This window comes from Stegostoma tigrinum, chromosome 4 (assembly GCF_030684315.1).
Source record: "Stegostoma tigrinum isolate sSteTig4 chromosome 4, sSteTig4.hap1, whole genome shotgun sequence".
Lineage (NCBI taxonomy): Eukaryota > Metazoa > Chordata > Chondrichthyes > Orectolobiformes > Stegostomatidae > Stegostoma > Stegostoma tigrinum.
In genome coordinates, this window is record NC_081357.1 from 24,514,725 (window position 1) to 24,528,622 (window position 13,898).

The 13,898-nt window shown below is 41.0% G+C and overlaps 1 protein-coding gene across 2 annotated transcripts in view; it reads left to right on the forward strand.

The window, feature by feature from the left end:
• The window catches only part of cdk19 (cyclin dependent kinase 19), a 174,650-nt gene that overhangs the window by 68,205 nt on the left and 92,547 nt on the right, over positions 1 to 13,898 (forward strand). The window contains exon 6 of one of the 2 annotated variants that reach the window (XM_059645216.1): positions 7,028 to 7,159. The exons of the other annotated variant lie outside the window; for it this stretch is intronic. Within the exon in view, the coding sequence (XP_059501199.1) occupies positions 7,028 to 7,159 (132 nt within the window). The remainder of the gene's footprint in view (positions 1 to 7,027; positions 7,160 to 13,898) is intronic. 2 annotated transcript variants of the gene reach the window in all.

Below are 13,898 nucleotides of genomic sequence, written 5' to 3' on the forward strand. Positions count from 1 at the left end.
AGCATGCAGGTGCAGCAGGCAGTGAAGAAAGCTAATGGCATGCTGGCTTTCATAACAAGAGGAATTGAGTATAGGAGCAAAGAGGTCCTTCTGCAGCTGTACAGGGCCCTGGTGAGACCGCACCTGGAGTATTGTGTGCAGTTTTGGTCTCCAAATTTGAGGAAGGACATTCTTGCTATTGAGGGAGTGCAGCATAGGTTCACGAGGTCAATTCCCGGAATGGCGGGACTATCATATGTTGAAAGATTGGAGCTTGTATAGGGCTTGTATACACTTGAGTTTAGAAGGATGAGAGGGGATCTGATTGAGGCGTATAAGATTATTAAGGGATTGGACACTCTGGAGGCAGGAAGCATGTTTCCGCTGATGGGTGAGTCCAGAACCAGAGGACACAGTTTAAAAATAAGTGGTAGGCCATTTAGAACAGAGTTGAGGAAAAACATCTTCACCCAGAGAGTGGTGGATATATGGAATGCTCTGCCCCAGAAGGCAGTGGAGGGTAACTCTCTGGATACTTCCAAGAAAGAGATAGATAGAGCTCTTAAAGATAGTGGAATCAAGGGTTATGGGGATAAGGCAAGATCAGGATACTGATTGTGGATGATCAGCCATGATCATAATGAATAGTGGTGCTGGCTCGAAGGGCCGATTGGCCTACTCCAGCACCTATCGTCTATTGATGTTGAGTTTGATGCTCAGCCATGATCATATTGATTGGTGGAGTAGGCTTGAGAAGTTGGATGGCCTACTCCTCCTGTGTTCTGTGTTAAGAAGGAACCTCACCCACTATGAAAGCTTAATCTCACTTTACTGACATGAGGCCCAAGTACAAGATTGACTTTTTGCTTTTGACCATTACAACATCCATGATAATTGCATTTGAATTCAGTTAAAATGGAAGAAATTGGAACAGGAGTAGACCATTTAGCTCCTCAAACCTGCGCCCGTTAAACAAGGTCATGGCTGACTACCCCAGTGTGCCAGCTCAGCATATCCATCAATACCCTGATGTTTCAAAAATCCACCTTATTCCTCTTTAAATAGTTGTAATGATGTAGCCTCACAATTTTTATTGCTGTAGAGATTTCCAGATATTCACTACTCCATGAGAGAAGAAATTCCTTTGTATTTTAGTTTTAAGTGAGTGTGTCCATAATTGCAACTGTGTACCCTGGTTTGAGATGCCCTGACTAGTGGAAATAGCTTCTCAACAGTTACCCTGTCAAGCCTTCTCAGAATCTTGTATATGTATATAAAAACAACCTTCATTCTTCTAAACTTAAAATGAATAAAGATCTAACTTGTTTAGCCATTCTGGATAAATCGACTCCACCATCCCAGGAATCAGCCCAGTGAATCTCTTCTGAACCGTCTCCAACAGCAGTATATTCTCTTTTAAATATGGGGACCGAAACTACGCACAGCACTCTAAGTTCGGTCTCGCCAAAACTCTGCACAGTTGGAACAAAACTTACCTCTTGTCAAATTCCAACCACTAGCAACAGAGGCCAACATTTAAATTTGCCTTGTTAATTACTTGCTGTGCCCACGTGCCAACTTTTATGTATCATGCACAAGAACTCCCAGATCTTTGTGCTGTACTTTTATGGAGTCTATCTCCATTTAAATAAGTCTGCCTTTGATTCTTCCTATTAAAGTGCATGACCCCTCTTTTTTTTTACATTATGTTCCTTCTACCAAGTTTTTGCCCAATTGCTTAACCCATTTATATCCCCTTGGGGATTCCTTATGTCCTAATGACAATGTGCTCTCTGCCTATTTTTGTATCATTGGTAAATTTGGAAACATTACACTCTGCCCCCTCGTCCAAGTCAGTATTACAGGTAATAAATAACTGAGGCCTTAGCACTGATCCTCCTTCTGTCACTGTACTAGTGACTGACTCTCTGTATCCTGTTTGTTAATCAGTTTTCAATCCATGCTAATACATTACCCCAATATTGTGAGCTTTTATCTTGTGCATTAACTTTTTGTGTGGCACCTTGTCAGATGCCTCCTGAAAATCCAAATACACTATATCTACTGGTTCCCTTTTATCAAGTCTGCTTTTTATTTCTTCATGAGATGTCGGCATTTCTGGCAGGACCATAAGTTGTTGACCGTTCCAGTTTGCATTTGAGAAGATGGTGATGAGCAACTATCATGAATCTCTGTGGACCCTGTGGCACAGAGACGCCCACGATGTTGTCAAGAAGGGCGTTTCAGGATTTTGATGCAGTGATATTTAAGAAATGACAGTAGCATTCCAAATTTAGAAAGGTTTTAGAAAAGAAATTTGCCACATAGGTACAGTGGTGAGATCAAGCTTCTTGAGTAATGTTGGCGTTGCAACTATCCAGGCAAGTTGGGAATATTCCATCACACTCCTGACTTGTATCTTGTACATGGTCGACAGGAATTATGGAGACTGATGAACTTGCTATAGAATTCCTAGCCTATGACCTGTTCTTATAGCCACTGTATTCACATTTCTGGCCTAATTTGGCAGTCAGATTGGCAGATGCCTGGGGCTCATCTGCTCCTGTCTGCTTTTTTTTCTATTCTTTTTGTCTTTACACTTCTGCTCTTTTTTTTCTTCATTTTCTTTTCTTTAAAGCCTGGAGAGTGATGGATGAAGGATGAGGTTTCCAGCAGCAGTGGCAGCAACACCAGACAAGCGAGATATGGCTCTACCCGGGGTCTCCTGGTGAGCAAGGAGTGGGTAGTGTTTGGGCTGAGCCCGTCTGCTTCAGGCTGGCCACATTCCTTTTCTCTCTCATCTTTTCGGTTTTTCTTTTTCTCTTTTCTCCACATTCCTCGTGTCACAGGGACAACGGAGCGATGACAGTGGGGAATTCTGGCTTTGTAGGCCGGATGCATGGACTCCTGGAGTAGTAGCAGGACGTTGGCCGCAGCGATGCCAGAGTAGGGACCCCTGACTGCAGTAGGCCTGGAATATGGACTCTTGCTGCCACGTCATCGACAGCAGTGGTGTTGCTGCCCGGAGGAGGGACTCCTGACTGCAGTAGGCCCAGAGTGGGAACCTTGCAGAAATCCTGGAGTTATGTTTGGGCCACAGGCCAATGATCTCTATTTAATATTTTCTTTTATTCTTCTTGTACCTCCCAAAATGGTGCTGGATTGTGACAACAGGACACAGTTCACTATATCCCCCTAGATATGTGACAATAAATTTTAAAAAAATAGATTTTGCTTCTGGTCAATACAACACTCGAGATGTTGAAAGAGGGGGATTTAGTAAGGTAATGCTATTGAATGGCAAGGGTAGTAGTTAGATTGTCTTTCGTTTGAGATGACATTGCCTGCCACTTGTGTGATGTGAATGTTATTTGTTATTGTCAGTCCAAAATAAATAAACAAATAGATTTCGTTTCTGGTCAGTGGTAACACTCAAGATGTTTGTCACTTGTCCATCCAAAGCTGGACATTGTTCAGGTCTTGCTGAATATGGATGTGGACAGCTTCAATATCTGAGGAGCCACCACTGGTACAATCATCTATGACCTTGCCCGCTTCTGACCTCATGATGGAAGCAAGCTAAAGATGGTTAGCCCAAAGGCACTAACCTGAGAATCTCCTGAGTTGCCCTTGTACCTGAGATGAATTTCAGAAACTATAACCATCCTCCTATGTGCTGGTATAATTCCAACCAGTGCAGATATTTGCCCCAATTCCCATTAATTCCATCTGTGCTAGGGCTCCTTAATGCAGTACTCTGTCAAGTGCTGCTTTGATGTCAGGCAGTTCAAAAGAGATTCACTGGAATGGAATTAGCTGATTCCTGGAATGGTGGGGTTGACTTATTGATAAACAGGTTAGACCCCTTTATTTTAACTTCTGAAGAAGGAGGGTGTTTATAAGGAAATTCTGATCATGATTTCTGCAGAAGTGTGGAACTGTACGTTCATCATGACAATTTTTTGTACTGCAGAACTGATGGAGGAAGGAAAACCACACCTTTTCATAGCAAAAACAAAAGTTGCTGGAAAAGCTGAGCAGGTCTGGCAGCATCTGTGAAGAGAAAACCAGAGCCTCAACTGAGGAGGAATCATCTGACCTGAAACATTAACCCTGATTTTCTCTTCAAAGATGCTGCCAGACCCGCTGAGCTTTTCCAGTAACTCCAGTTTTTGTTCCTGATTTACAGCATCCACAGTTTTTTTTTGTTATTTCTTCTCATAGCAGTAAGCTGCTATCTACTGAAATTTAAATTTCCAGATGATGTTTGACAGCTACTGTCAAAGTGGCTAAGTGCATAAAATAAAAGTGATTTTCAGGCATTGCAAGGGTAGGATGTCAGATGGGTAGGATGCCATGTAAGTAGGGTGTCAGCTAAGCAAGGAGTAGGATGCCAGATGATAGAGGTTAGGGTGCCAGGTGGGTAGGATGCCATGGGAAGGGGTAATGTACAAGGTGGCAAGGGGCTAGGTAAGTGATGCAGTGTGTAGGATAGGTTGGGGTGGTTGGGTAAAATTGACTCCAGAGGGGTTTAGGTGGGTGTCAGGTCTGGCAGCAGTGGGTGCTGTTTGGTGAAAAGTGTGGCAGGGCAAGTCGGGTCCAATGGATAGGCATGGTGCAGGGTGGCAATGTGTGGAGTGTGCCATGTGACAGAAGGAAGGGCAGGTTGATTCTGGTGCTAATGGAAGATGAATCAGGTGCAGAACGTAGGAAGGGGAACTGTGTCCAAGGGTGAGGCAAGGAGTTCGGATGTGGAGCAGGGAAGGATACAGGTCTCGGGAATGTCAAGTCGGGATCTGAACTGTGTAAATAGTCTGGGGAGGTATAGTTGAAAGTGTGAGAGGTAAGTCTGGCGTCAGCTGAATAGTTACTCAGATTTTAAACTGTGTATTTGATAGTCCTTGAGTAGCTATTGACATCAGAATCCTCCAAATTCTCTGAGTTAAATGGAGACATTCTGAGGATTCCAAGCCTAGAAGAATTGCTCAGCAGAATTGTCAATTTTCCAGGCAGTTCTTTGAGTCTGCTACAGTAGGGATTGTGCAGGGTCTCCATGCACAACTCTTAACTATGCTGGAATAATGACTGTCTGGCCACTGGAAAATCTGGCCCAATGTTTCTTTTTATGGGGTATTGGCAAAACTGGAAGCATCGATACAAAATAATCAGCAAGAAATTAAATAATGAATTCTGAAAATAGATAACGAAGTGTGAAGCTGGATGAACACAGCAGGCCAAGCAGCATCTCGGGAGCACAAAAGCTGACGTTTCGGGCCTAGACCCTTCATTCAGACAATTCTGAAAACATTTCTTTAGCCACCCTGTAGTAAGAATTTTGAACTCCCTACCACAGGAAGTGCTTGAATTGAATAGTATGGACGTGTTTAGAGGTACCTTGACAAATATTTAATGGAAGAAGGAGTAGCTGGTTATAATGGTAGGTTTAGATAAGGAAAGTTGGAAGGAAGCTCAAGTATAAACACTGGCATTATCTTGTTAGGCCGAAAGGACTGTTTATGTGCCTTCTTTTTCTGCCATGGAGGGGACTGTTTAGCTCAGTTGGCTAGATGGTAGCCTGTGATTCTGAATAATGTGAATAGCATATTTTCTAGCTGTGGTAGACCTGGGCTCTGTCTCTCTATCATGCCCTGGCGAATGGAAGGCAATGACAAATAGCCACTGACAAATACTGCTAAAGAATGCTGAGGATGAAGCATCAGCCGACAATGAAGCAAGTACTTGGCATTGGACAGACAGAATGGAATAGAATATCCAAACATTGATAGGCACTCCCATTACAGTTGTTTTGTAGATGATGTCCTGCCTTCACACTGACAATGATGTGGATTGCTGCTGGGCTGATTTCCAGCTACCAAAACAAATCATCTTTGCCTGGATGAAGGAAGCTGGATTGTGTTGTGTTACACTGTGACAATGGTGAAAGGGATAAATTGAGGCTGAATCAGATAGCCAAGGACGCAGTTGGAGGTTGCTGGTTTCTTTGGGCTGTTACGAAGATGTGTTCCTCCTGTTAACCTCTACCCTAAACTGAAATTGTATCGGAGATAATAGGAACTGCAGATGCTGGAGAATCCGAAATCACACGCTGTTGAGCTGAATGAACGCAACAGGTCAAGCAGCATCTTAGGAGCAAGAAACTCACGTTTCGGGCCTAGATCCTCCTGATTCAGTTGAATGTAAAAGAAAGCTAATTTGTTTATGGCCACATTCTGTGCTGACTTTCCTTGACTGAGATAAAGATGAGTATGTTGTTTTCAAGCCCGCAAGTTGTTGCCACCCATGGAACCAAACATCAGTAACGTCTAATATCCTCAAGAAATAGAGAATCTGGGAATAAAGATGCACATTTTCAGAAATAGCTCACTTTTATACAAGTAATTTGGTTGCTTGCCATTATAGGCCAACAATAATGCACTGTACTAGAAAATTTTCATTTTTAAATGTTTAAATTATACCAGCAGGTTATTTCCTTGGTGTGTTAAACAGGCAAGGAAAAAAATGTGAATGTAAAACCAAAATAGCAAATTTTTAAACAATGCTACATATATTCAGCAGGTGAGGCAGCATCTGTAGAGAGAGGATTGATGTTTCATCGTAAGGTGAAAACATTGTCTTGCATTCAAAGAAATAAACTTAACATTAATGATTTAACTTGCATTTAATTTCCATGTTGTTTAATATTGAAGCATATTTGAGTCAAATAATTGAAGTGCAAGGTATGGAAAACGGTGAATTTAATGGGTGATCTCTGCCGTAATCTCAGAATATTTAAAATGTTTTTCAGGGATTATGTTTAAGGAATTCAGAGATTTCTTTTACTCCCATTATAAGATATTGCAAGTAATGGATGATAATTTTGTGTAACAAAAGAGTGGCACCCCACCAAAATATCTTTGGAAATATAATTACGTATTATATAAATGGTACATATTTTCTTAAATGCATGTGCAGATAAGATTATTCATCTGTCAGTAATTAAAAAGATACTCATGTTTTAAATTGTAATTTACATATTTTTAATTTCCAGCTGACATGGGTTTTGCCAGACTGTTTAATTCTCCTCTAAAGCCTTTGGCTGATTTGGATCCAGTAGTAGTAACATTTTGGTATCGTGCGCCGGAGTTACTGCTTGGAGCCAGACATTATACAAAAGCAATTGGTAGGTTACTACTTTAGGTACCTGTTTGAGAATTCAAGTGGATAATTTCATGCTTCACCACACAATACTTCATTTTGCCATCTTTTTCTCAACCGTTTGAGCCAGTTTATATTCTTTCCAGTCTCTTCTTGATTCCTCAAATGATTCCTCACAGCTTGCCTCCCTACCACAACATAAATCTTCAATCATCTATAACATAATCACATAAACAATCCACTATATATAATATATATACACATTGAGTAGAATTTCACGTTGATGATGTGTGTCTCAACTGCAAGCTGTACAACCAGTAGAATCTGCATTTTGCCACCTTTGCTGAAGACCTGTGGCAATTAAATGTCCATCTGAGGCATAGAATGTAAGATTTTGAGGGTGGAAACCCTATCTCCTTTCTAACTCCCTGAGAAGCTTCCAGTCAGATAGAGTCAGTTGGGCACCAGGTGCTTTTAAATGAGAGGTCCACATCCCAGAAGCAAACTTGGGCTCCAGTGCAGTGACTTCCCCACCAGTGGTGCAGGACAGGGGTCTTTAAGTGGTGAAAAGTTCTCATTTTAAAGGCACTTGATAATCTTCCAAGTGGGAAGGCAACCCATGAACCTCCTGCTTTGAACTTAATCAGATACAGGTGGGAAAGTGACCTGGTTCCCCACCATCCCCCCAACCCCCCAACAACCTCCTGCCTGATTAAATGCCTTCCCAATTTTAAATGTGTATCATTGAAATGGGTGAGCTGTGAAGCTAAAAACTTACAAAGAACAAAAACTGCCCAATCTGTCAAGGTTCACGCTTTAAATGTTGCCTGGGTAATATGTAGGGAGACGGATGTGAACCTGGAAGCATATCACAGTAAGTATTTTGGGCAGCAGGAAAGGCAGAAAGAAAGACATTCCAAGGTAAAACAATGGACTAAGAATGTGATTAGCTTGTTAGCCCCAGTTGGGATAATGCAAACAGCAAAAAAAAACTTATGCTGCCAGTTAATTTCAAAGACTGTAACCATAGCCAAGTGTGAAACTAATTCTGACCAGCTGTAAGATCAACAAATCCAGGTGTGTGTATGGCTAGTATGATCTAATGTGGCAGTATATTTAGGCTGCAGCAGCTGGCAAAATTGTGAAAATAGGCTTTGAGGAAAACAATAATGGCAATAAAACAACAAGCTAAGAGGGATACTGGGTTTCCTGGACCACTGGAGGTATTTGTCTAGGAGGCCATAATGTAAAGTGAGGTCATTTCTAAGTAGGGACTGGGGATTTGACAATTGTCCTGCAAAGGGGAAGGGAAAAGTTGACGATAGAGACGAATTCCAGAATAGGACCCTGCGAGCCTGGTTGCTAAAAATATTCATTGATCTCATACAAGTGATCAAGGCCAATGCGTACATTTTTCAGCTATGTTGCCTTCTCAGCAGACCACCTCTACCATATGCTGGTCTTTACATCACACCCTAACACTCATGTAATAGTAATCTTGAGCAATCAGGACTTGTATCTAACATTCATATACTCATGCACCCCCTCACACATTTACCACTGCTGCAGATCTCATATTCTCATAGAGCCATAGAATCAGAATCATACAGCACAGAAACAGAGCCTTTGGTCCAACTAGTCCTTGTCGAACATAATCCCAAAGTAAACTAGTACCACCTGCCTGCCCCATATACTTATCCAAATGTATTTTATATGTTGTAGCTACATCCATATACACCCTATGTCTGGAAGTTCATTCCACACACAAACCACCGTCTATGTTTTAAAAAAAAGTTGCCTGTCATTTTTAAAGAAATCTTTCTCCTGCCACCTTGAAAGTAAGACCCCTTGTCTTGAAATCCCACTCTAGGGAAAAGATACCTGCCATTCACATTATCTGTACCCTTCATGATTTTTTAAACCTAGTTAAGGTCACTCCTCAACCACTTATGCACCAGTGAAAAAATGTCCCAGCCTATCCAGCCTCTCCTCATAACACAAACCTTCCACTCCTGGCAAATATCTTCTGAACTCTTTCCAGCTTAATAATACTCTTCCTATAACAGGGTGACCAGAACTGGACACAGTATTCCAGAAGAGGCCTCACAATGTCCTGCACAACCTCAACATTATGTCCCAACTCCTATACACAAAGGCCTAAGTAATGAAGGCAATTGTGCTAAATGCCCTCTTAACCACCCTGTCTATATACGATGCAAACTTCAAAGTATTTTGTACTTGAACTCCTAGATCTCTCTGTTCTACAAGACTACCCAAGGCCCTAAATTTAACTGTTTAAGTCCTACCCTAGTTTGTTTTACCGAAATGCAAAACATTGCATTTATCTAAATTGAACTCTATCTGCCTATTTTCAGCCCATTGACTTAATGGATCATGATCTTTTTGTAATCTTGGACAACCTTCTTTACTGTCCACTATACCACTAATCTTGGTGTCATCTGCAAACTTACTAACTGTGCCTTCTATATTGTCATCTAAATAATTTATATAAATGCCAAACAAATGTGGACACAGCACTGATCCCTGTGGAACACCACCGGTCACAGGCCTCCACCACCACCACTGTCTGGAAGCCAATCAATCTGAATCCCATGTCATGTAACTTTACTAATTAAGAGGAACCTTTGGGGCTTTATTAAGGTCCAGGTGAACACTCTCTATCGCTTGCCCTTAATCTTCTTGGCTACTTACTCAAAATGTTCAAACAAATTTGTCAGAATTGAAGTCCCTCGCACAAAACCATGCCGACTATCCTTGAGAGAGATAATGGGAACTGCAGATGCTGGAGAATCCGAGATAACAAGGTGTGGAGATGGATGAACACAGCAGACCAAGCAGCATCTTAGGACCACAAAAACTGATGATATTTCGTGCCTACACCCCGTTCTTAATCATTTCTGGTTTCTCCAAATGCACACAAATCCTATCTTTCAGAATCACTTACAACAACTTGCCCACCACCGAAGTCAGACACACACGCCTTTAGTTCCCAGGCTTCTCCTTACATCCCTTTGAAAACAAAGGCGCAACATTAGCCACTCTCCGGTCATCCACCAGCTCACCCATAGTTATAGATTGTAAAAATATTTCTGCGAAGTGGATGTGGACTCAATTACTACATTTTTTAAAAAAGCCACTTGTATAAGCACATAAATAGGAAATGTTTGGAGGGATATGGGCCAGGAGCTAGCACATGTGACTAGTTTACCTTGGAATTATGTTCAGCACAGATTGTTTGAACCAAAGGGTCTGTTTCTATGCTGTATCATTCTGACAGCACTGGGTTCAGGCTGAGGTTGCTGATATGTTTTCAGCATGGGATTCATATGAAGATCTGTAGGTGGCATACAGGAAAACAGTGTAATGTGTGCTAATATTCATTGTAATCCAGAAATCTGACTATATTCAACTGTCAGCTCCTTTGGTGCTTATAATGAAGGTCATCGGCTTTGTTTTCACAGAAAACAAATGAAGTACTCAAGTTACTACAATCTCATATAGTTAAAAGGGAGATTTAGCTTGTTGAATTCAAAAGAAAATAATTTGCAACTGCTGACAACGTACAATGAAAAAAATTGCCGGAAATACACAGCTTATCTAGACAGAGGGGTAAATTTGAAGTCCTTTTTTTTCCAAACACTGGTTACCTCTGTAGCAATGGCATAACAAGTCTAATTAATAAAGAATTATGCATTAATAAAGAACACAGCAGAACATCCTAAGGCGGTTCAAAAGAGCATAATCAGACCAAGATTGTCAGATGCAAAAATGTATATAAAATATTAATCAATGATGTTATTTTTAAGACATATCTTAGGAGACAGATGTAATGGACTCAGAAGGGAATTCACACCTAATGAAGGATGATCGAGGTGTTGAAACCACGAAACTTATTTTCTAAATTAGTATAATTTTGTTTTTATTTTGATGCATTATTAAGACTTTTGAAATAGACTTGTTTGTAGATAGGTGCACATTTCATTCTATCCTCTGTTTCTGTAATGACTTAGCTTCCCAATTTTTTTTTTGGTTGGTCCATGGATCTGCTGACTCTTTTTTTTTTTTTCTTTATTCATTCACGGGATGAGGGTGTCGCTGGTAGACAGCATTTATTACCCAGAGGGCAGTTATGAGTCAACCACATTGCAGTAGGCCAGACCAGGTAAGAATGGCAGTTTCCTTCCCTAAAGGACATTAGTGAAGCAGATGGGTTTTTCTAACAACCAACAATGTTTTTTCATGGTCATCGTTAGATTGTTAATTCCAGATATTTCTATTGAAACCAGGTTCCACCATCTGCCATGGCAGGATTTGAACCCGGGTCCCCAGAACATTATTTAGGTCTCTGGGTTAAAAGTCCAGTGATAATACCACTAGACCATTGTCGTCCCGTCTCCCCCCCACCCCCCCCCCCCCCCACCCCCCCCCCCCCCCCCCCCGGGTATACTTGGAAGATACTCAGTCTCTTTTTTTACCCACATGACTTTTAATTTCTTGAAATTCAAGATTGCGTTGTATGGTTAGAATTTTAAAACAACTCCATTGTGTTCATAAATTATGCCTTGGGAATGAATTGTATTAATTTGTTTACTGAGGCTGGTATCTGGTCACCAAGTCACTGTTTATTTAAATGTGGAGAGTCCTTGATACTGATTCCAGTGACTTGAAAGTCCTCAGGGTTGTGGCCCACTCCTGGAATAAAATGTGTGCAGATAACATTCCCCCTCCTTGATGTGCCACTTCATCTACAGCTCAGCATCTAGTTCAGTCACAGAGCAGAAGGTCCTATAGCTGCAGATACTTACTGCAGGTGTGTTTGTATGTTCTGTTATCACACTGGCATTCAGAAGCTTCCGCATCCTACAGTTGCAGCATGTCACCTACCTTGCCATCTTTAGTGGTGTTGATGAACTAATAATTGTAATTAATATTTAACTTATAAATGCTACACTTCCCAGTCAGTTAAGGACTGCTGGTGTACTGAAACAATAGAATGGTGACAGTATTTTCTAAACGGTAAGAAGCTTTGAACTGAATGAGAAAAGAGACATAGTAGCTACATTTGCAAATAACACAAAGATTGGTAGAAAATATGTTGTGAAGAGGACATAAAAATCTTACAGATACACATATAAACAGATTGAATGAGTGGGCACAAATCTTAAAAATGGAGTATAAAGTGGAGAAATATGAAATTAACTGCTTTGGACAGGAAAAAAATTTTTAAAAATTACCTATATGAAGAGCCTGTATGGAATTTTGAATATACAAGAGGATCTAGGGATTCTAGTACGAATGGTTAGTATGCAGATCCAAGTAATGACGAATACTAATGGATCCTATTTTTAATAATGAGAGGAATCATACATAAAAGTAATGGGGTCATGCTTAAAACAGAGAAATGGTGTGGCTACATTTAAAGACTACATTTTTGGTCTCTTTATTTTAAGAAGGGAGGTAAATGTGTTGTAGAGTTCAGACGAGGGCTGATAGATTGAAACATAGAATCAACAGGATATCTTAAGAATGGTTGAACAGCTAGTTTTCTATGGAGTTTAGAAGACTTGATTGAAGTAAACAAGATTCTGCATGGTTTGACAAGGTCTGTAAAGAAATTGACTGATTTACAAGAGTCAATGTTTGGGTAGCTGGGAGGTTATTATTTTAAAGTTAGGGGTCACTGTTTTGAGGAAGGATCACCGGACCCAAAATGTTAACTCTAAATCATTTTCTTCACTGATGCTGCCGGACCTGCTGAGCTTTTCCAGCAACTTCAGGTTTTGTCACTTCTTTCGGACAGATATGACGAGAAATTGCTCTATACCTCCAAAATCAGAGGAGGTGGAGTCAATGAGTATTTTTAAGGTGCAGGTAGTTAGATTTTTATGAGGCAATTTACTCTAGGATCTTTGGGACTAGATGGGAATATGAAATTCAAAGTCTCTCAGGCATGATCTTATTGAATGGGTGAACAGACAAATTGCCTACTTCTGCTCCTAATTTGCACATTCATACATATATGCTCTCCTCACACCCAACTTGAATTGGGCAGAAAATTCCATTCCTCCATATCTCTGGGTCATAGTTCTGAACACCATATCCAAGAGCACTGTGGGAGTACCTTGGCACTTGACCTACTGTGGTTCAAGATCATGACTCACCAATAGTTTTTATATGGGGAAGTAGGCAATCTATGCTGGGTTGTAGCAATGTTTCCCTACCTTGAGAGTCAATTTTTAAAAATTGCTTTAGAAAGCAATAGGTTTAGAAGGACTATGATCTCTAAAAGGCCCATTGAGTTTAAGGCCCCATCCTTTCCTAAAATTGCTTCTCACGTATAGAGTCAAGCGTAGCCTCCACTAACAGTCCAGAGGTTCAGCATAGTCAGTCAGCCACTAAGAGTGGTCAGGGACGGACTCTTCCTCTCACAAGGACTGAGCAGTGAATGGCATGCAGCCCAAAACCCATCATGGCTTAATTTTTTCCTGGAAGAAGAGATTGAATGAGATGGACATGGTTGGTATAGCTGTTAGTGCTGTTGCTGATGAGGTGTCCTGAGTGAATAATTAGGCAACACAGAGCCCTTGCAAGGTTAGGAGGGCAGGGTTTGAGATGGGTGCGAAAGAGTGAGTGAAGATGGCACATGTAGGGGTCTGTTGGAAGGGCATGCTCTGCCAGTCTTGGAGTAAGATGAAGTCCCTCCTCTGCATCACAGTGACCACCAAGACTTCGAGGTGCATGTC